Genomic DNA, 24,006 nt, shown 5'->3' with positions numbered 1-24,006 from the left:
TTTTCTCGACAGGCATCCTCTTATTATAGAAGCTCAGTACTTGAAGCAAATGAAAGACAACTGCCTTGCTTAAAACAGGTGTACCAGGTACCCAGGGCTCTGGGACCAGCTCAGCAGATGACAGTGAAGTCTCATGAATCTTGTCAGAGACCTGGTCAGACTCAGTAGTGCTAGGATGGTAGCCTTGTAGGTCACAAACCACACAGTCCCCAGCTCAGGGATTTGGGGGACCCTGTCTCTTGTGCTTTTAGCTAAGACCATAGCAGTCTCCACGACAGTGGGAGATTGTCAGACGGGGAAGATACGGATACTGAGTCAAGTGAATGAAAGCTTTCAGGTCTTCTGTGTAGCCAGCACCTACTTTCACTCCCTCATTCCTCAGCCTCCGTTGAAAATGGTCCCTTCTGTACTTACAAACTAAGATTTTCACCATCTCTGTGTGAATTTCTCAGCGAGGGCATTGTGGACCTTTTTGGCTGAACAATTCTTCGTCAAGGGGGACTGACCACGCTTTTAGAATGCTGAGCTCCCTAGTACCTACCCACCGTGTGTTCTCCAGTTGTTGTAACAACCCAGAATGTCCTGCAGGTGAGCACACACCCTTCCCACTATGGGAATCACCAGCCCCCCTCCCTGACTACTAAGAAGGAAGTAGTCTTACCTACAACATTCCATAGATAATTGCTTTTTAATGTTTTTTTTTTTTAATTTATTTTTGAGGCAGAGACAGAGTGTGAGTGGGGAAGGGACAGAGAAGGAGGCACAGAATCTGAAGCAGGCTCCAGGCTCTGAGCTGTCAGCACAGAGCCTGAAGTGGGGCTCGAACCCATAAACTGTGAGATCATGACCTGAATTGAAGTCGAGTGCTTGACTGACTGAGCCACCCAGGCACCCCCATAGATATTTGCATTTTAGAGGAGAATGTTTTTATATCCAAATGACCAATAAATATATTGCAAGTACAAATTAAAACCACAGTGAAACAACACTACACTCCCACCAGAATAACTAAAATGAAAAAGACTGGCAGTAATTTGGTGTCGATGTGGAGCAGTGGGTTCTGGGCTGGACATGGGCATAACCACCCATGGTTGGACAACACCATGATTATTTATTAAAGTAAACATGAGTCTTCTCTAATGAACCAGAAACTCCTAGAAATAAATCTGAGAGTAATGACTACCTTGGCCTACCAAAAGACATCTATAAGACTGCGCGCGCACACACACACACACACACACACACACACACAGAATGTTCACAGGAGCGTTGTTACTGATAGCCAAAAATTGGAAATAACTCAAATGTCAATCAATAGTTGAATGGACAAATTAATTTTGATACCCTCACACAATAAAAATATAACATCAGTAAAAGAATGAATTCTCGGGGCGCCTGGGTGGCTCTGTCGGTTAAGCATCCGACTTCAGCTCAGGTCATGATCTCATGTCTCCCTCTCTCTCTGACCCTCCCCCGTTCATGCTCTGTCTCTGTCTCAAAAATAAATAAACATTAAAAAAAAAAAAGAATGAATTCTCACAGGCATTAAAATGAATAAAAGTCAAGCAGAAGAACATACACAATAGGATTCCCTTATATGCAGTAGAAGAACAGGCCACACCAATGGATAATAGTACTTACCTGTGGGAGCAGAGATGTTAACTGGGAAGAGGCAGTGAAGGAGCTTTCTGAGGTGATGGAAATGGTCTAAATCACAGTCTGTATGGTGGTTATTCAGTATGTACGTGTGCACACGTGAATATATGTATGCATACGTATATGTAAAAGTTCATGTAGCTGTATATTTAAGATATATTTTGCTGTGTGTAAATTAAGAACCTGGGGCTTTAATCTATATTTTATGGTATTTTGGAGAATAGGTTAAAAAATAAATTGAGGCGGTTAATGGAAGCAGGAGTTTCTTTGAAAGCCAAGAGAGTGTGTCATGAAGAAAGTTGCATGCTTCTGGGGGGGCCAAACTTAGAGGAGGTGGTGTTTCTGTTGCTTTTGGCATGAGCTGATAAGGATCAAGACAGTAGGAAATGCATGATTCCCCTTCTTTATGACATTTTCCTATTCCTGTCTGTAGCCATAGTGGGTTTTTTGAAGTCTTAATTCCTGACCTCCATCCCCATGGCATCATTGTTGAGGGCAGTGGGCAATGTTGAGGAGAGTCGAAGAGAGGACATTGAAAGTGGGCACAAGGAAGTTATTGGACATCAGGTATTTATCCATTGAAAGACAAAACCTCCACCTTAACCTGGCAGCCAGCAGTGAGGCTGGTACACCACTTCTTAGAAAACTCCAGTCGCAGGGAGGTTTGGCATTCCAAGAGGTGAACAGGGAATGTGTAGTGGTACATCCAGTGAACAGAAGTGCAGGCCATTCAGGGAAAGAGGAAGGCTAATAAATCACTCCCTAGTGGGGACATGAGGGAAAACAGAAGAGTACAGATTGTGTCTAGCCTTTTTGACCACAATTGGCTGATTCTTCAAGTTTGAGGTTTAAGTTGGGACATGTGATAAGGGCTTTAGTTGTACCATGTAGCCCCAACTGGACTTGGCATTCTTCCTGGTCCTTCATGGTGGTTTTCTTAAGGAGAATGAGTGATCCTGGAAATCTTTTCAGTTACATGCTGTGCATAACTGTGTGTTACAGCACAATGTACACTCTGGCAAAGAATCAGATGATCAGGTGCTAGACCATCTGCTGTGCCAGGTGTAATCTAGCTGTGCCAATTTTCAGCTGGACCCAAGTTAGAATGCTGTAGAGTTTCTACAAGAGATAGAATGGTAACTTGTCATTTGGGTGTCATTGAAAATGTATTTTATCACTGAAATGAAAAACTGCAGGTGTCTGATAAAATAAGTCCATTATAGATATCAATGGCTACTTAGAATATGAAATACAAGCAAATAATCATTTACTGAGGTCTCTACTTGCCTTTTTATGTGGCAATTCTGCTAGTAATATTTTTCTGCCAATCGTGTAATTTTAATTCAGAAAATTAATTGTATAGTTGTTAATAAAAGTTTTATTAGAACTGATGATTGAAGGAAGCTAACATGATTGGAAATAGAAATGCTAATAACCATATCCATTAATGTTAAGCTTCATAAGCCATCCTGAATAAAAATATAAATGACTACTCATTCTTCACTTTTAACTTGTCCTATTCTGTTTTTTAGTTTTAATTAATTACCTTTGCAAATGACACTATAATCTTTTTTTTTTTTAAAGCACCGCGTTTTTATCTCTCCTCTTGCAAATTCTTTGGATTTCCCTTTGGATCACTGTCATAGCCTGTTTAGGCTGCCTTAACAATACCACCGCCTGGGTAGCTCATAAGCCACAGGTCTGGAGACTCCTGGGAAGTCCAAGATCAAGGTGCCAGCATGATCACCTTCTCTGAGGGCCCTTTTCTGGTTTCAAACTTCTCTGTTGTGTCCTCAAATGATGGAAGGGGCTAAGGATCTTCCTCATGATTTAAGCAAATCCCCACCTCCTGCCACCCCCGCCATACCATTACCTTTGGAGGTTAGGATTTCAGCACCTGAATTTGGAGGAGACGCAAACATTCAGACCATAGAAATCACCATATGTGGCTGACCTCAAGTCTGTTTCTAGCCATGGCGTCTTTTTAGTTTATTCCTGAATATGCCACTGCTGCTGAATTTTATGTTTGAGTATCCTCATGTGACCTTCAAATATAAAACTAATCTCTTCATCTGCCTCTTTTTTCCTCAGAACTTTCCACAAAACCAACAATGTCTTTTCCTCTTCTCTCAGATTAGATGCCTCCCAGGCATTTTTGACTCCTTTCTGTTCCTTTCCAGTGTTGTGCTGGCCAAACTCTATGCACTGCCCATTGTTCTTTTCAAAAGAAACATTCCTTCCTTCCTGATTATTCTCACCGTCCCCAACCTGGCTTGTCACATCTCATACTTGGGTTACTCCTTCAGTCCTCAGCTTCTGGTCTCCTCTCATCAAGCCATGTGTTGGCCAGATGAATTTCCCTGGAGCCTGGCTTTGGTTATATCTTCCTCATGCTCAGAAACCTTTAGGATTGCTCCCTGTTCTCAGTAAAAGTGAATCCAAACTTAGCCTGCTTTTTACCAAGCTCCCTTTCCAACTGTTTACCTTCTGAAACTACTTTTCTAGCCAACAGTTTGACTAAGGGTTTCCTGATTCCCCTTCCCTTCTGCAGTCTCTGTGCCCACGCTCTGGGGTCACTCTTGTAGGTCCCTCATCCCTTCCTCCCCATCCATCTACCTATCCCCACCTTTGATGCCTGATGAAGTCTTGACCATCCCTCCCCTCCCCCCGCCCCGCCCCAGGGCTCTAATCTCCCCTTCCTCCAATTAACTCCACTGGGACTTGCTGTCTACACAGGCACTTTCATAATTTGACTTCTTCAAGTTGATGACCTTTCTTCTAATTGTGATAAGTTCAACTGCTTTCCTTTTCTTTAATTTGTAGGTAGTTGTATGTCCAGCTAGACTGCAGGTGTCTACAGGGTAAGAGTCTTTGCCTTACCTGTATGATGTCTAAGACCTAATACCCACTCACGTGCAAACTCTGTGAAGGCAGGAATCTCGTCAGTTTTGCCCACTGACCAATCTCTAATATTGAGAAAAGAACCAGGGGAAGGGTAGGTGCATACTAAATAGTTGTTAGATAAGTTGGAGGTGTTCAGTGAATGTTTGATTTGATTTTAGGTTACTCGTACCAGTTGTGTTGAAAGCTAACATCTATTTACTCGAAGAGACAATTGTAGTGAAAATAAAGTGCATGCTCTTTACAGCCAGGATCTGTTCAACTGGGCTTGACGACTCCTTCTAAAAGGCTTGTGTTTTCCTGCAGATATTAATGAATGCCAGCTACAGGGCGTGTGCCCTAATGGTGAGTGTTTGAATACCATGGGCAGCTATAGATGTACCTGCAAAATGGGATTTGGCCCGGATCCTACCTTTTCAAGTTGTGTTCGTAAGTAATGATCACTTTTTATTCCTATTTTGGATTTTTTTTTTTTTTTAAGGAGGGGGGCTATCCAGAAGAAGATAAATATACTCAGTGGTCAGCTGAATATTGTAAACATGCAGGAAAATCTCATTAAAAATGACAGTGAGGAGGAGGCGGATCTGATATGCTAACGTCTATGTTTTAGAACTTTCTCCAAAATAAATTTTTATTGCAATCAGGAAAATATAACAGCTAAAAATCAATGTAGAGGACAAGCACACTGAGAAAACAAACTTTGATGAACCAGTTATTTAAAATTTTCATACCTGAAAGATGAAAACAGTTTTGTCCTTCATGAGCATTTTCAGCAGTATTTAGACTGTGTTAAACTTTGTCCCAGCTTCTGTCTTCAATTAATCCAAATTCTGAGTCACTGGTGTTGGATTTAATGAGGTTTCACCGTATTTGCTTCATTGGAAGAGTCTGGGAAATAGTTATGAAGGCCCTGCATTTCAGATTTTCTATTCAGTTCCTATTTCAAAGGTTCTTCTCTGTTGTCCTCAAAAACCACCAAAATGTGTCCCCAGAGTTAGACTGTTTGCCTTCCAAATGTTGTCTCTAAGCTTCTGTCTTGTGCCTGGCAAGGATAAAAATTACTCATTAAACCACATGTTCCAATATTGATAGAGAAAATATAGTTTTTCCAAAGAAACTCTCTTACCACAAAACCTAATCCAATGTAATCACTACAGATCACCTTATGCATTAGGATGGATGCATTTACATATAAAGTTCTCAAGTGCAAATTTTTTAAGGTTATCTTACTTTTTTGTTTTTAAGGTAACCTTACTTTTTAAAGAACTAATGTCCCTTATTACAAAGTAGGTGAATACTGCAGATTTTTTAAAAGCTGTATCCAATTAAAGTTTAAGCATTTTATTTGTTTATTTAGTTAGTTATGAGCGAGACACTATGGGTGGGGGACAGGTGCAGAAGGAGAGAGAGAGAGAGAGAGAGGGAGGGAGAAAGAAAGAAAGAGAGAAAGAGAAAGCAAAAAAGGAAGGAAGGAAGGAAGGAAGGAAAGAAGAAAGGAAGAAGAAAGAAAATCCCAAGCAGGCTCTGCACTGAGCCGGGGCTTGATCCCATGACCCTGGGTCATGACCTGAGCTGAAATCAAGAGTCAGACACTCAACTGACTGAGCCACCCAAGTGTCCCCGAAGTTTAAACATTTTAAATTACTGCATGGCAGAAAATAGGATAATTTTAAGAGCATTCTGTATTTCTGTCCTGCTAGGTTTTTGTTGTTATTACCTGTTTTTTAATGTGGCTTTTGTATATGTTAAGCTGCATTCTTCTGACCTCCACTGTTAACTTGGAATTTGGTCAAGACATGTTCTTGATGGACAGTATCATCTGTTCTTTTTAATTGTGCACCTCTCCCTGAGACACATAGATACAATGAAATATGGGCAAATGTAGTAAAGTAAAAATGACAGTCTCATTCATTACTTTCAGAATTCTGAGAGTTCATTGAGTCTTCTGGATAATTGTTACTAATCACTACTATTTTCTTTTAAAAAGTGTCAAATGCAGATTAGGAAATTTCACACGTAAGTTCCTTCTTCTGTATTCTTTCACAGACAGTTCTGATCACGAAGCAGACACTTAATTACAGGGCTTTTTGGTGAGTGGTAAAATTAGACTGTAAGATGATGTTTCATACAAGGTACATTTGAAAACTAATGCAGGGATCTGGAAATTTCAGGCCAAAACTCACATTGTTGACAATATCCAGATAATTTAGGGATCATTTCTGGCTGATTTGAATTACATGAGTAAATATTTTAAATAGTTTCATAATTTTAAGTGTAAAAGATTTTACAGAGTTTGGATATAGAATTTGCTTTGAATGTTTGTTTTTTTTTCCTCTTAATTTAACTTGTAGTCTGGTTAAAATTACCAGACTGAAGATTGAAGATTAGGTGAAGTTGGAAAACTGGTCGCAAAGTGTTTTATTAAATTTTGACTAGATCTGATGTCTAGAGTTAAGGGCAGATGTCCAGGTTTTAATAAGATTGTAGAAATCTGCCAATGAGATTTTTGAAACACTTACACATTTCCTTAGCATTTATTTTCCCTGTCATTGCCCCAATAATACTGAACTTATTAAACAACCATCCATTCTTACTTGAAAAATAAATAATTCAATTTTATGGTTCAGCTACAACAGCTGAAATGATAAGTATTAAGAGAGGTTTGTTGCTGGTTAAATGCTCCAGTTTAGAGTTTGAAGTTAAAACCTGGGCTCTACACCAGCATTGAACGGGCAGATTTATTTCCCTATTCTCTGGATTTACCACATGTAACCTCACAGATGTGTGGGGTTCCTCAGGATTTGTGACTTGGGTCAGTCCAGCCTGATTGGTTTGTGAACTATATTTTGAAGAAATCGGTGGGGGAAGTCTGAAGACCGTTGAAAAGAATCAGGAAAGAAGGTGATGTTTACAGTGTAAGGGGAAAAATATTGAGGAGATGGTGGTGCCCTTAATAGTAATGGGGAGATAGCAGGAAGAGACTGGGGCTCACACGTATGTTTACATGCACACACACATATACACGCACACACCAGACACACAAAGGCACCGAGCAAAGCCGTTGCTTAATGTTTGGAATGTATGTTTTTGAGAGGTATTATAAAAACAGCTGTGGATAGAGCAGGCCAAGCACAAGGAAGAGATTGACCACATTTGCTCAGGCAGCGTGAACTTTGGGCCTATCCAGGCTGTCAAAGCTGTGGCTGACTCTGTGAGCGCAAAGGAAGGCACTTGGCCATGGCCAGGGTTTGCCCCCCCCCCCCCCCCCCCCCCGTTCTCCAATGCACTGAAGTGAACACCCTCAGATTTCCTTGATTCTGGCCTAAGGTTGCAACCGTCTCGCTTTTCCTCCTTGCCTGCTCTCTGTCCTCGCCTTAGCAAAGCTCACAGAAGGAAAGCCAGTGGGCCTGGCTTCTGCTGCCTCAGACCTCTGTGTCTGTGCCTTAGGCTGCTACAGCAGCATTCTTCGGACCTCCTCCTCTCTAGGGATGGGGAAAGGTGAAATTTCAGGATTTGTCAGAGCAAATCCAAGAAAAGTATAATAACCTTTGCAGTATAATAAGCTTCCTGACTTGCTCAGCTGCACTTTTCTTGGGAATTCAGGAGCTGCGGGATGAGAGCTGTGGTGGGTATGCCCCATAGGTTTAATAGAAAAATGCCCAGATGAAAGAACTCTGAGCCCGGATATTTGCTGTTTGATAGTATTTTTGCCCCATGGCCTTGATGCCAGTACACAGAAACGGAGGGTTGGAGAGAGATGCTCAGATGAAGCCACATTCCTTCTAAAAGCCGGTCATGTTTATGCCCATGATATCTTTTTACTTCCCCAACATCTTAATGAGGGATGTATTATTCTCATTTTACATATTAGGTAATTGAAGCCACGAGAGTTTATGTAACTTCTGAAGATCCTACAGCTAGTAAGGGACTCTTGAGATTTAACACTGGGTTTTGGGCCTCTAAGCACCCAAACCTAGTTCTAGATCAGGGGTGGGCAAGCCATAGCCCATGGGCCAAATGTGTTCCACTGTTTGTTTTGGTAATTAAAGTTTTATTGGAACACAGCCATGCCCATTCATTTACGTACTGTCTAATGTTGCTTTCATGTGGTGATGGGAGAGTTGGGAAGTTGGAGCAGAGCCAGTAGGGCCCACAGGGTCGAAAGTGTTTATTATTTTGCCTTTTACACAAGGAGTTTGCTTATTCTTGGGCTGTATCAACACTGTCTAAGAGAACTTTCTGTGATGATGGGGAATGTTCTGTATCTGTGCCGTCTGGTATAGCAGATGCTAGTCACACGTGGCCAGTGTGACCGAAGAATTAAATTTTAAATTATAATTCATTTACATTTTATTGAAGTAGTGAGGCATTAATGTCTCAGACTGCATAGTTCAAGATCATTGTTTTTACACAGCTGATTGAGTAAATGACTGCTAGATCCCCTCCTTTCCCCTTGAAATGGCCTTTCCTTCCTGACTTAGTGGTTTTGGCCATGTGGCATTGTTTTCCAGGCAGTCGGGCTGGGAGCTTCTCTGCCAGTTTTGACTCTGTCCTCTCCTTTGGTCTCTAAGAAAGTTGTTAATCTTTGTAAAATGTCTTTTCTTTTTTTAAGTTTATTTATTTATTTTGAGAGAGAGTAAGGGAGAGAGAGAGCACGCAGGGAAGGGACAGAGAGAAAGGGAAAAAGAAAATTCTTATACAGTCTCCGTGCTGTCATTGCAGAGCCCAATGTAGGGCTCAACCCTGTGATCTGTGAGATCATGACCTGAGCCAAAAAACAAGAGTCGGACACTTCAGCTGAGCCACCCAGGTGCCCCTGTCTTTTCTTTCCATCTCTTCTGTGGCCGTCCTAGCTCAGGTCTCTCCCTTCCCTCACTTAGTGATCTCATACCACTGTGTCCTGGGGGTTAGACAAACATGTCTGTGCAAAGTGTTTGCCCCCACATGATAACAGTAACAACAAAACCCAAAAACCAGAGCAGTAATGTTAGCATCTTTATTGTGCACTTAATAAGTGCCAGGCACTGTGATGAACACTTGATACGGATTATAATACTATGATAGATAAAATACTTAACCAGACGTCCGTGAGGTTTGTGTCGCTATTCTATTTTAGAAATAAAGAAATGGAGGCTCGGAGGGGTTAAGGATCTTGAGAAAAGTCACACAACCTTTAAGTGGTAGAGCCCACATTGGAAACTGGATCTTACTCCACAAGCCGAGCCTCTAATCAGGCAGAAGAAACCAGTCTGAATTGACAGGAGCAAGTCCTTTATTTAAGGAGAGCTGTTATTTAGTCTCACTTGCCACACTGTAGAATAGATGCTGTAACTCTGCCCTGTCTCTGGAATCATGGTTTCTTTTATTTTGGTTCTCCCAGAATTTAATAGCACATTTTCCCACAAGGGTGCCCACTGGTTCCTATTTCAGCAAATTCATCTCTCAGACTATTCATGACACTTTACCTGCCTCTCAGCCCTCGTCCTCTGTAAGGTTTTAAGCTTTAACGGGATGAAACTCCTAACGTGAAATTTCATCCAAGAGACGAATGAGGATATCAGGGGTGTTGGGGGAGAGGGGGACAACCAATATACATGCCATCTTTCTGAGTCTTTTATATTTTTCAGCTTCCTCTAAGTGGCAGATTAGTTTATATCTGCTTTAGGATACTTACCATTCATCTGTGGAAGCATGTCTTTGAAAGTAGGATCAGAATTTATCGTATAGCCCTGTAATTAAGTTGCTTGGTATGGCACTGGGGAATTCAAGTGAGAGAACCGTACCATCTTTCTGTCATAGTGTGTTGTGTGACTTTCACCATCAGCACTGGCTGTTTGGTGATGGTTGGTGACTAAGGTATGGGGCTGTATGTGTATATTACTTTTGAAGATTTCTAGATCTCTAGCTAAGAAAAAAAAGATACATCTTCCTGACTGATTGATGTGGCATTTCCAGTAGGTTTTACACGCCTGAAGGGTTTCCATCTATTTGGAGTACCTGAGTTTTTCCACCTTTATCTTAGCAACCCATCTTGGAAAAATATAACCTGCAAAAACCACTGTTGGAGCGTGTCTGCGTTTTGGAACCTGTCGGCATGTTTGTTACTGCTACTCTGTACCCGTTCCCATACCCGTTTCCACTTATTCTTTAGAAATCTTTGGGCATTACCGATTTATTTTAGTGTAGCCTAAAACTTTATGACTTGAGAATATATGATCACATGTACCATATATTAAAATAAATGTAGTATGTAATGAATTCTCCTTTATGATTAGTCTTCCAATCTGTAATGAAAGGGACTCAGCTTCGTAATGCAGAGCACACTGTCTATGGATTAATGCTGTCACGTAGACTATAATGTGAAAATGCTAGCGATCTAACAAAGTAAGTGGAATTGCCATATGAGAGATTGGAAATGATAAAAGAATGACAGGTAATCTAAGTGTTAAAATAGGAGTGGTTTGAAAAGGCATACTCTGTTAGAAATCTGAGGCATAAATGAACACTTTTTGGTCCATATAGTTGAAGATCAAAGAAAATTTGAATCATGGGAGCCTCAGTAAAATTGATGTATGGAAGCTGGGCCGTTTCTTGGTTTTCTTCCAGCTCTGAAGGAATAATTTTTTTTCATTAGTTTCTTATTCTTATATGTAGTTGGGATGAGCCAGAATGTCTAGTTAGAACATGGTCTGCACACCCATGCTCACTCACAATTGCTGCGATGACCATAAGCCAGTGATTTCTCTTACTTCCCTAACAACCCCCACTTGAAATGCTTTGGAAACTGTCTGATGGGAGGACAAAAGTCTATGGATGATTTTTGGTGTGAAATGTTTAGAAAGAATTAGTTCACTGGATTTCTGTCTTTATACTCCAGATGATAAAATGCCTAAAGTTTGTGGTGTGTGTGTGTGTGTGTGTGTGTGTGTGTGTGTGTGTAGTGCAAGAGACCTCAACAACTATCAACTCACTTTGCTTAACAAACAATGTCTTACAATTCATAGTCATGCACACCTAATAATCTCTAAAAAACTAAATTGTTGATGTGGAGTTTTACTTTAATTTGGCGGACAGGCATGGTAGTAGGTTCCTTCAGAGTAGAGTCCCTGGGGGACACCTGGGGGGCTTAGTCGGTTAAGCATCTCACTTTTGATTTCAGCTCAGGTCATGATCTCATGGTTGTGAGATCAAGTCCCACATCAGGCTCCATGCTGATAGTGGAGCCTGCTTGGGATTCTCTCTCTCCCACTGCCGCACCTCCCCCACTCTCTCTGAAAATAAACTTCTCTAAAAAAGACATCCAGATGACCAACAGGCACATGAAAAGTTGCTCAGTGTCACTCCTCATCAGGAAATACATATCAAAACCAGCCTGAGATATCACCTCACGCCAGTTAGAGTGGCTCCTAATTTGTTAGGAGACTATAGATGGTGGAGAGGATGTGGAGAAACCGGAACCCTCTTGCACCGTTGGTGGGAATGCAAACTGGTGCAGCCACTCTGGAAAACAGTGTGGAGGTTCTCAAAAAATTAAAAATACATCTACTCTGGACCCAGCAATAGCACTGCTAGGAATTTACCCAAGGGATACAGGAGTACTGATGCATAGGGGCACTTGTACCCTAATGTTTATAGCCGCACTTTCAACAATAGCCAAATTATGGAAAGAGCTTAAATGTCCATCAACTGACAAATGGATAAAGAAATTGTGGTTTATATACACAATAGAATACTACTTGGCAATGAGAAAGAATGAAATATGGCCTTTTGTTGCAATGTGGATGGAACTGGAGAGTGTTATGCTAAGTGAAATAAGTCATACAGAGAAAGATACCATATGTTTTCACTCTTATGTGGATCCTGAGAAACTTAACAGAAGACCACGGGAGGGGGGAAGGGGGAAAAAAGTTACAGAGAGGGAAGGAGGCAAACCATAAGAGACTTAAAAAACTGAGACTAAACTGAGGGTTGATGGAGGGTGGGAGGGAGGGGAAAGTGGGTGATGGGCATTGAGTAGGGCACCTGTTGGGATGAGCACTGGGTGTTGTATGGAAACCAATTTGTATGGAAACCAATTTGACAATAAAATTTCATATTAAAAAGAAAAACAAATAAACATTAAAAAAAAGTAAAGTCCTTGGAGACTTTAGGGGAGACCCTTTGAGGGTAACAAGGATGGCACCTAATCTGGTATTAACTACCCCAGAGGTGCGGGTGAGGTGGATACAAAGAAGTGAGTGTGGAGAAGTAAGTGGAAGGGAGTCCGTGTCACCATTAGCCAGCGTCATGGATTTGAGGAAACTCTCTGCCGTGTTCTGTATGGCCCTTGTTCCCAGGATCTAGAACTAACATTAACGCAATTAGTATTATAAGTAAGCCCTACCATGTATAAACTAGGCTCCTGTGAGACGGCCTGACATTGTTTCTCTGAAAACATGTGTTGTAACTTTGAAATAATTTGGAGAGGAATTTTTTTAGTAGAATCTCTTAGGAACTGATTATACTAGAACTATGACCTATAGGTGTATACATACACACACACACACGATACATTGGTGATGTTCAGTCATTCTAGGGATTTATTACCCTTTTGGGGATGACAACCATACTTAAATTGTCTTTTATTTTGCTCTGTGATCTTTTATCAGTCTTGCACAGACTCCAGAAAGTAAGTAGGAGAAGGGAGAAGAAAAGACTCATAGTTCTCCCTCTTAGCACTTTTTTAGTAACCTGGACAAAATTGGCCTTACTAGACTAAATTACTGTGTTAAGTTCTGAAGCTTCAGGAAGGTCTCCTCTGGTCCCCTCAGTCACCTGTTCCCATATTCCAATTCTCCAGTATTGCTATTTTTAAGTGTCTTTACTTTGTTCATATTCTACCACTAAGCAATGTACAAATGTCCTTGAGAGAATGGAGATACCTACTTTTATTTTCAAAAGAGTGGCTGACATGTGCCTTGTGTCTACTCTGTACTAAAGGTTTATTAGCATATGATATTTCTAATCTGCACACTGAGCCTATCATCTATAAGTGAGGGTTATTGAAGCTCACCAGTGGATTAGGGTTCTTTCCAGAGAAGATTAGGGTTCTTTCCAGAGAAACAGAACCAATAGGGCTGTGTGTGTGTGTGTGTGTGTGTGTGTGTGTGTGTGTGTGTGTGTTTGTGTGTGTGTGTGTATGCATGTGTGTGTATAAAGAGAGCAATTTCAGAGGAATTGATTCACATGATTTTGGAGACCAGCAAGTCCAAAATCTTCAGGATAGGCTGGTAGACTGGAGACCAAGGGAAGAGTTAGTGTTATAGCTTGATTCTGAAGATAGTCGCTGGCAAAATTCCTTCGTCTGGAGAGTTCAGTCTTTTTCCTCTTAAGACCTTCACCTCTTAGGATGAGGCCAACCACATTCTGGAGATAATCTGTTTTACTCAAAGTCTACCAACATAACTGTTAGTCTCATGTAAAACATACCTTCCCAGCAACTTTCAGACCTGTGTTTTGACTGAATACCTGCCTTCTGTGGCCTAGCTGAGCCAAAAGATCCGATTAACCATCACAACCCCAGTGACTTCTGTAGGTTGTATTCCTGGCAAGAGATGCCATGAGAATCCAGGTCTGTCTGGCTCTAAAAACCTTTGCTCTTTTCACTGTGCTGTAGTACCTTAATTTGATCAGGTTGTTTCTTACAGCATCTTAACAGAGATGTCAGTCCTTTTGGAATGATTGAAAATTGAGATCTGTGCAGGAGAGGAAGGTGATCTGGAAGCTCCAGGTGCTAGTGGAGTTAGTTAAAGGAAAGGTACATGGGAAAAACCTCATCTGGACAGGGATACAGTAGAGAAGAACTTTGGTTGGGATGGGGGAGGGATCAAAGGGAAGACAATCAAGCTTGGTCTGTTCAGCCCATTGACTTGGCCTGGAGCTGACTGTGAAGAACATACTCCATCCACATTTACATTAGAAAATGAACTTCTCAAAGGCAAGATTGTATCTTATCCTCATCTTTGCCTTCTGTGCTCACTTGAGTGTCTAGCTGTTGGATTTGGATTAATGCAGTTTGACCAATAAACTGAGAGTAGAAGATTCAGGAATAGGATTCAGGTATTGGATGATTATGGGCCGGTGTGCTTTCACAGTGTTTTCTAAGGGACTGCACCCATCGTTGCCTTCTCTGGTGTGCTGTCTTGTGCAGAATGGCAGGTCAGACGCTGCTCCCTGACTCTCATATGCTGTTGACTGGCTTACAGTGACACCTGATGAGGCCTCACAAGCTCTCCCTGCCCTCAAAGTGAGAAGGGCAACAGCTGTCTTTTTCAGCATCAACTATGTTCAGTTCCTGATTTTCACAATGCCTGGCTGTTTGCCAGATTCTGCCCTAGAACTACCTCTGTTATGGCTAAATACAGGAAAACAAGTGATTTTGATAATAGTTACTTAGATTTAGTTGGGCAGCTGATTTTGGCCAAAGTGGTTTCTTTCTACTTCATGCACACATACCTGATCTAATGCTTGCTAAATTGGAAAAAGGGACCAGATAGGAAGGGGGACACTCGGGGCCCTGATTCTAAAACTTGTTGGGTAAGCTGACTCTAAATTAGGAAAGGTGATGCCCTAAATCTACACAAATTTATTCTGAAATATGGTTTCTAATCCAGAACTTAAGGTTCCATTTACTGTGTCAAGAAAAGTCAATCTAGTCTTTGTCGTTTCTTGGGTGACATCAGGCCTTATCTCTCTGCTTCAGCGGATACCCCTGTGATCTCTGAAGAGAAAGGGCCCTGTTACCGACTTGTCAGTTCCGGAAGGCAGTGTATGCACCCTCTGTCTGTTCACCTCACCAAGCAGCTCTGCTGTTGTAGTGTGGGCAAAGCCTGGGGCCCACACTGTGAGAAATGTCCCCTTCCAGGCACAGGTAAGTCATGTCCATCTGTACGCTCATATTCCTTCCCAGCCTCGCAAGGACACAGGAGGACTTTGGCAACTTGCTTTATTTTTGGTTTCTGACTTTTAATTTACTTTTTAATAATACGATGGGTTTTTATCAGTTTTGTACAAACCATGACCATAGAAGGTTGAATCAGTGGGAAAAAATGACATGCAAAGTGATTTTCCTGTTTCTTTGTAACATTAGACTTCCTTTTGAATGTTAAGAAAAGCCATTACTTTCTGTCCTCATCTTCTCGGACCCAAAGTCTGCTGTTCAAAAGTACAAAGAGACCAGAGGCTCTGCTGGGCCATGCACTGTTGTAATGCCTGACCGCATGTCACGTGCATGGAAACGAGACCTTGTACGGGTTGACTCACTTGCTCATTTATTGAACATGTGCTTGTCAGTTTCTCCAGTTGGAAATGGAGGGAATTATAACCATGATTGAATTTGTGCTCTGAGGATTAATAACTCAAGGGCAGATCCTGCCAGTGCACCTAGGAATTTCTGAGTCAGAATATTAATAGAAATTGATTAATTCTTTATACTTTAGTTCGGTACATATTTGCCCAATATCCTGAAAGAGTAAGTATATTTCTCTCAGTGTCTTGCTTATGCCAAGGAATCCTCACCTTCTCAAGCAAGATCAAGTAGGATTAAATGGAAGAGAAAGAAACACACCCTGCAAATCCGGGCATGGTATTATCAAGGGAGAAGTGGCACCTAGTTCATTGGCACATGGTGACCATAAAAAAAGTCTAGTCAAGTGCTTATTTGGCAAGATGCTTCCCACCTAGGGAAGTGGAGAAACTCTCACAGGACTATGTCTCAAAGCTGTTGCTTACACAGCAGCAGACAGGGTTTAAATATAAATTTAAATCTCATGGTCCACCTTTGTTGGTGTTTAGGATCGGAAAGAATTGGTAAGGCAGAGGATAGTATAATGTTGGTCATATTTTGATAGCCTGTATAATTTTAGACACCCACAAAATAGCCTAGTATTCTCCCTTTGGGATTTGAACTACTGATTATTATAAAATAATAATCCATGAAATAAACTGTCTTTGTAATTTATAGACCCATTTCTCTTCAAGTTCGGTTTTAATAGCTTTGTGACTCTTATATGAAGCGTAAATCAAGATGGTGAATAGAACACAGGGAGACTCTTCCATAACATCCAGCAACTAAATTTGAAAATAGCATTAAAGACAAACTTTTTGTACTTAACCAATTTTTGGTTAATTTGGTGATTTTCACAACATTTAGTTCATTAATACTGAAAATATTTGATCAGAAAACATGTCTTCTTCTGGAAACATCTGTTCTTTCAAGTAAGAATTGTATTTCATAGTTAAATTTAAGAATGAAGTTCTGCCATTTAATGTGTGATCCTTAGAAAAACAATGTTTTAGCAGACTTCAAGGAGTATTTTAGAGTTTCCTTTTTATTGAGAACTAATTTTAGGTCCAGAGCATTCAATAGGAGATCTCTTGTTTAGTAGAAGTGAGAAATGACTGACTTTACTTTCAATTTGAAAAGTAGAAATATAAAAGTTGACCATAAGCTCCTTAGTGTCTGGGTTTGGTAACTTTCCTCCAACACCAACACCAAAGGGATTAGGTGGATTTTCCTCCTCAGGCCACACACTGCCTCGCCACCCCCGTCTTTCTCTTTTACTTATTCCTGGAGGTGATGCAGTGGAGGTTAGCAAATCCTATGTGCCCAGTCTACCTTTTTTTTTTTTTTTTTTTCTTTTCTGAGTAGACAAGACCACTTTCCTGGCAAGGATAGCAGTCCCAGAGCACAGAACATCGCCTTGTCCTCTGGATAATTAAGCCAGCTGGTCAAAGTCAGGCTGTTGCCCACTTGTCTCTTTTTTTGAAAATAACTCCATTTTCTGACTTGGCATGTTCTGTTGTTCTTGACTTCTGTCCATCATCTCTTTAGTGTGTTTTAACTTTGCTGGATTCCTTCTCACTATCCTGAGACTCACTGTTCAAAACCACTTCCCCTTTTCAGTCCTTCTTAACCAACCTCACCATATCAGCTGATATGCTCCATTCTGGCTGAGTCTGTAATTTGGAAACAAATTATGAAAGATTCCAGCGCCTCATTTCCCTGACTAGTGATATATTTTTCTTTTTTAACCTTCTTGCTAATCATCTAGCTTAGACATTACTGAGTTCCTTGTTAATAACTAATGAAATTACACCAAAGCAGGAGGAAGAGAAGAAAGCCTGGTTTTTGCCGATCTTACACACACACTCCATGATATATATATATAATATATATTAAAATCTTTGATACATAAAAATCTCCTGATATATCACATATATATGTGATATATGATACAGAAAATTACATATATAATATGCATATATGATATCTCCTAATTAGTCGCTGATCTATATATGTAAATATATGCTTCCTATATGCTGTATATGCCATATATATATATATATATATATATATATATATATATCTGATAAGGAATTAACAGATGGAGAAATACTGAGTAAAACAAAGGGTTGGGTTTTTTCTGTAAATATGCAAGTTTAACAAATTCAACATTATGCATCTGTTTTTGAAGTTTTTGAATGTAACTATATTAATGATGGTTTATTGAAAAAATACTCATCATGATATTTTCCTCTGTATAAGTTTGCACTTTTAGATTTTTAAAAGGAATATTTTCCCATCCCAAATCTAGCTGCTTTTAAGGAAATCTGTCCTGGTGGAATGGGTTATACGGTTTCTGGCGTTCATAGACGCAGGCCAATCCATCACCATGTAGGTAAAGGACCTGTATTTGTCAAGCCAAAGAACACTCAACCTGTTGCTAAAAGTACTCATCCTCCACCTCTCCCAGCCAAGGAAGAGCCAGTGGAGGCCCTGACCTTCTCCCGGGAACACGGGCCAGGAGTGGCGGAGCCAGAAGGTGAGAGTGGAAATAGATCATGGACCCAACCGTCTGTCTTGTGTGTGTTTGGTTTCCCTGTTAACACTCTTCTCGAACAGGGTTTTTAACCTCAGTACTATTGGTACTTCAGGATAATTTTCAGTGAGTAAACTCCTTGGCCTCTAACTTTTAGATATACTACTAGCACCCTCTCCTCCGGTTGTTAGAGCCAGAAACTGTCCAGCTCAGCCAAACGTCCCTGCAGGCCAAAATGACCTGTGACTGAGGACCACGGCCATAGGGTAATATGTTCATAGCAGGTAACAATTTTCCAGGGTGATCTCAGGACCTGCTGGGGCCACTTTTTCTTGGTGTTTATTCCTGAAGGGTAATTTAGATCTTTGAGGGAATAGTCATAATTCATTTCTTTGTCTAGAAGGCCATTTAATAAATATTTATTTACTTTGCAAAGTGGAATCCACAGATGTAAAGAAGTTAAAGCATTGACTGAGCTTCCAGGAAATAGAGGGCAGCAGGCAATCAGGGATAATGGGAGGCAAGTGAAGAAAGACAGGAAAGTCCATTGAAAGGATCTTGGAAATTGCCTCGTACAAGTCCTTCCATTGGCCTTCTGAGAAAACTGAGACCTATAGAGGGGAGGGACATGGCTTGTCAGATGTCATGTGACAAGTATATAACAGGGCCAACGAGCACAGTTTTCCAAGAAGGCAGGTAAGGCTTTATATTTTAGGAGGAGTCTAGAGACAATTAACTTTGATTGTATCTCTTTATAAAAGCCAGCATGTTCAATACCTTAAGTATCTGTACTATAAAAATTCTCACCCCAGATAGAAGGAATAAAAATTTTAGATTTGTATGACATGTACATTGTCTCTAATGAAGCTTCTGTTGGCTTTTCACAGTTTATTAGGTCAGAATTTAGGAATGGATTTTGTGAGGAGAGAAGGTACCTAGGTTCTAGAGAGAGCTTTCTTCAGGGCTCTGAGTCTTTCTGTGTTCTAGGTCTGTTTCATTTCACTCTTTCACTCTGTTGTACTTCTTTGGCTAGGCAGAACAGGTAGGACCTCACCTAGATTTGACAGTATTGACCCATTTGCTTCTACACATTTGGGGTCTCCTGGCCACATGTTTGCAACTACTCATCCTTTGCACAGGCAGGAGGAAATGGCCTCTGGTCCCAGATGCTGCCTCATGACTTTCTTGGTGGGTTAGGCAGGATGGACAGTTAGTTGACTTTTCCAACCACAAGAATAAAGCAGCAGCAATAAGCTATCAGGTACCCTGATTGCTTTGGGGAGTTAAGCAGCTACCGAAATTGTACACTTATGTTTATGGAGACACTGATCAGTGAGGAAAAACCCCAGTAATCGTTGATCACAGGCTTGAGGGGTAATACTAAGGACTGATTAATGGAACGTAAGTTTTCTAAATACAAAGACACAACTACTACCTCACAACAATGTCATGATTGTTTAATATGGAATTTGTTCAACATATTAATGTTAATCTCTAATTAGATTTAATTGGCCTGTGATTTCTTTCCTCCTAATTTAGTTAGCTTATCTTACTGGAAATTCTCTTCAATAAAGATTAGGAGGACAGTACCCATTCTTAGATCTCTTATTGAGATAAGTGGCTTTCTTTTTTAACATAAACATCAGAAAGTATTTTAAACATTATTACATTAAGGATAAGTATGTGGCCAATTAATGAAAATGTTTGTTTTGTTTTTTTTGATATGGGATATTCCATAAGAGTCAGATTAGGCATAAAATAATGTGCCAGAAAGTGTTGTTTCCTTTAACTTTTTCAGTTAATGAGGGAGTTGGAAAGAATTTCATCGCATCTACCTGAACTCCTGTAGTTAAGGAATGATATAACATGGATAGTTTTTCTGTTGGTTGTGTGTAAAATTCTCCACAATGACCATAATTCTGCATTTTATTGAGTTTGATTCTTAATTCTTTTGGGGTGATAGTGGACTTCTATTGCTTTTTAAAAATATAACTGTTAATGTGGTGGATTGACTTAAATTGTACTAATGTCCTTCTTTCTTTTCTGGTTTTAGTGGCAACTGCACCCCCTGAGAAGGTAATTTATTCATTGTTTGCAAATCTTTTTTACCATCAAAATGATTTTCTTTTAGAATATGTATGGATTCTTTTTAGACTTGAATGTAGTAACATGTCCATTATTCATCATCTGGTTTGAGGAAATCTAGCATTCATTCATGAAATATTTATTGAACACCGACTATATAACTGGCACTATCCTGAGTGTTAGGAAAACATTAGAGAACAAATCAGACAAAACTCCTTGTTCTCATTGGAACTTAAATTCTAGTAAGAGAAGAAGGCGCGACTAATGGAATCAGAAGATTACACAGAATTCAGATCAATTCATGGCCTGGACTATGGATGGAAAGAAAGTGTTCTGACACGTTTATGCAAGTGTGTATTCTCAGAGCACATATATGCTAAGCGAAGTACTTCTTAATTCAACTAAAATTTAACATGCATGTTTGATTAAATTAGAATAAGAACAGAACTTACCCTTGTTAGGTAATAATCCAATCCAATACTAGAGTATTGGTTCTTAGAAATTTCAATCCAATATTAGAATATTGGTTCCTAGAAATTTCAGGGAAATATTTAATCAACTTGCTGGGGTTTTTTTTTTTTTTTTGGCATAAAATGGGACTGTTAACTGTGAGATTTATTAATAGAAAATATGGAAATTTGCTGCGGGGCGCGTGTGGGGGGTTGGCGCCTGGGTGGCTCAGTCAGTTAAGCGTCTGACTTCAGCTCAGGTCACAATCCCATGGTTCGTGACTTCAAGTCCCACATCAGACCCTCCACTGACACTGTGGATCGTGCTTGGAATTCTCTCTCTCTTCCTCCCTATCTCTCTGTCCCTCCCCTACTCTCTCTCTCTCAAAATAAATAAATGAACTAAAAAAATAATTGCTGGATCTAAGTCCTATCTATATAATATTGTTCCCCATCTGAATCTAGCTGTGATTCTTTAATAACATGAAAATTCGATCGTTATTAAATGTTCATACATTTTTGTATCACTCAGTTGACAAGAATGCAGTATTAGAATTTAGAGAGCGCGAACACATATATAAATTATTATAAATAATTTTAAAAACCTTTAGCTTATAAACATGGGACAGAATAACTTTAAATGCTCTAACATAAGTGCTGAAAGAATCCAGACAAGGAGGAAGTAGGATTTTGGAGTGATAGCACCCAAGAAAGAAGAATGTTGTTATATTGACTTGAGAAGAGGGACAACACATAGGCATATTTGATAGGGTCTCTAAAGGTCAGTGTACAGTCATTTGCATGTTGTTGATTTTGAATTCAGTTCTGGTAGATACGCGGAAGGAATCATTTGCTGCGTGAGCAGAGGAGCCAGCTCCCTGATAACCTCATCTTATTGAATAATCGCTGTTTTCTGTGCTGTTGATAATTGAGTGTATGGTAACTCTCCTGAAGGGTCTTAAAGAGGGCCTCAATGTTTTCTTGTATACGTACACTGTCATTTTTTTGGAGACGCGCCAGTGGGAAACATGCAGTCCTAGTCTTTGTGGTCTTGGCTTCTTGCAGAGGTCCCATGATGTTGAAGATTGATGAAGAGAAAGCGGGGTCGCCCAGGGGTGGGAAATGATATGCACAAAGGTGCAGTGGAGGGGACGGCAGGAGGTCAGTTAGGGGAGCCTGAGAGGCATGTTAGGAAGAGAACTTGGGGCTGCTTTGGAAAGCTTGGAATCCAAACCGTAGTTGTAATCCGTGGTGGATTACCTTGCTCTCCTCTCTCAGACTCTCCTTGTCAAGGGGAGAACTGGCATTGGTTAGAAAGTGTGCTGCCCTGTGCCACTGGGGGAAATTCTGTCTGCAAGTTGCAGGAGTGCATAAACAGCTGACTGTGGTCTGCTTCTTATTGGCATAGGCCATGAGCTGCAGGGAATGGGGAACTATGGAGACTGATTGAGGTCACGTTTAATAGGTAAGATAAAATTAGTCTGTATTCTTAAGCAGAAGAGAAAATGTGGGAAAAGGTAATTGAGTGTTTGTTATTTGTAGAAGATGAATTGCCCCAGGATTAACTGAGACAGGGAGACAGGGAGCTTAAGGGACCAATTAGATTACTACAGTAAGCATGATGAGAGAGTCTGGACCGCAGCAGTGGGCACAGTGGGTATGGAAAGATGAACAAATATAATAGGCAGTGCAGATGGGCAGGGCTTGGAAGGAGGAATGAGACAGACAGCGAGGATTGCAAAGTGACTTTAAACCTGGATGGTTTAATGGCTGTGACATAGCATAGAAATAGACACCTTGGATTGAGAGCCTGAATGGTTTTGGAGGGGATGGATTTGAGGTACTGGTGGGATATCTAAACAGAGTTAGATAAACACTCATGCCAACAAAATAAGATCTTTGATGCGCTACTCAGGCAGGATATCTAGGTTATAAAAAGCAGAGGAGATAACTGAAGTTAAGAGAGCTGTTAAAAGGGAAACAGACTAGGGGAGTGAGCTTTCTGGAAGATGGCAGAGGGAGGGAGCGAGGGAGGGGATGCACAGGGCAGCTGTGACCAAGTCACCTGATGAATACTTATAAGGAAGTGAAGGTGTGGGCCCACCGACCCCACACCGCTGTCCCTACTGGCCTGATGGGTCTGTCTGCAGTAGCCCGAGCAGCTGTAACTGGAAGCTGAGCCACAGGCGTCAGTCTGTTTCTTCACCTCCGGTCCGGAGGACAGCAGTGGGCAACAGGCCGCATATGGAAGTCCCAGGTGCTCCTCCAGGTCCCCGTTTTTCTGATGCTCTGCCCGCCTATCACTATGCTGAGAGCTGGAGATGCAGAGTTACTAGCTGCGGGTTAATGACACGAGTGCTGTACCCATTATGCAATCTGCAAAGCGTGGCTGGCCATCTTCCCAAGGCAGAGCCACATGTCAGTGAGATGATGGTTTAGTTGTCTGTTGAGGTTTATTGTGGCTTGTGTGAGACCAGATGTGGTTCCCCAAGCCAAGGCATGTAAGATGCCTGAGGGGACCTTTTGCTTTGGGCCCTGGGAAGTGGGTGAGGATGTATGGATGGGTCAGCATTGCTGGGGAAACCAAAGACTTGCTAGAGTAGCGGGCATAGCTACAGTTCATACATGTATTTTTTTCACACAATTGCACACTTTTTTTGTCCAATGTCCTGTGATATTTGTTGCCTTTCTAAGAGTAGAACTAAATAAAGATAGTAATATGTGAAAAATAAAAATAATTCTTATTTTTAGTTCTTTTCTTTCTTTCTTTCTTTTTTTTTTTCTTTTTAATACATCCACCCAGGAAATACCTTCATTGGATCAAGAGAAAACCAAACTTGAGCCTGGTCAACCCCAGCTCTCTCCAGGCATCTCAACGATTCACCTGCATCCACAGTTTCCAGGTAACCTCTGTTGATCTGTGCAATTTGTAAGAGTACTTGGGATAAAAAAGTGAGATAAGAATTCTTTTGTCTTTGATTTTAAACTTTAATAAATCATTAGAACTCATAAATGATGGGCAGTGTGAGACATATACTTAAGTATGTTAATATACT

The 24,006-nt window shown here is 40.7% G+C and overlaps 1 protein-coding gene across 7 annotated transcripts in view; it reads left to right on the top strand.

The window, feature by feature from the left end:
- Positions 1 to 24,006, top strand: part of LTBP1 (latent transforming growth factor beta binding protein 1) — a 406,918-nt gene that overhangs the window by 255,733 nt on the left and 127,179 nt on the right. For 5 of the 7 annotated variants that reach the window (XM_047068908.1, XM_047068911.1, XM_047068910.1 and 2 more), the window contains 5 exons: positions 4,864 to 4,986; positions 15,299 to 15,466; positions 18,192 to 18,419; positions 20,470 to 20,492; positions 23,754 to 23,853. In XM_047068908.1, the coding sequence (XP_046924864.1) occupies positions 4,864 to 4,986; positions 15,299 to 15,466; positions 18,192 to 18,419; positions 20,470 to 20,492; positions 23,754 to 23,853 (642 nt within the window). The remainder of the gene's footprint in view (positions 1 to 4,863; positions 4,987 to 15,298; positions 15,467 to 18,191; positions 18,420 to 20,469; positions 20,493 to 23,753; positions 23,854 to 24,006) is intronic. The other 2 variants (XM_047068909.1, XM_047068915.1) reach the window with 1 other exon arrangement.

The sequence above is a fragment of the Lynx rufus genome, unplaced genomic scaffold (assembly GCF_022079265.1).
Source record: "Lynx rufus isolate CCGP_SWC_20201006 ecotype Redwood Valley unplaced genomic scaffold, mLynRuf1.p SCAF_8, whole genome shotgun sequence".
Taxonomy (NCBI): domain Eukaryota; kingdom Metazoa; phylum Chordata; class Mammalia; order Carnivora; family Felidae; genus Lynx; species Lynx rufus.
The sequence above is the reverse complement of the archived record's forward strand: the minus strand, read 5'-3'. Positions and strand labels throughout refer to the sequence as shown.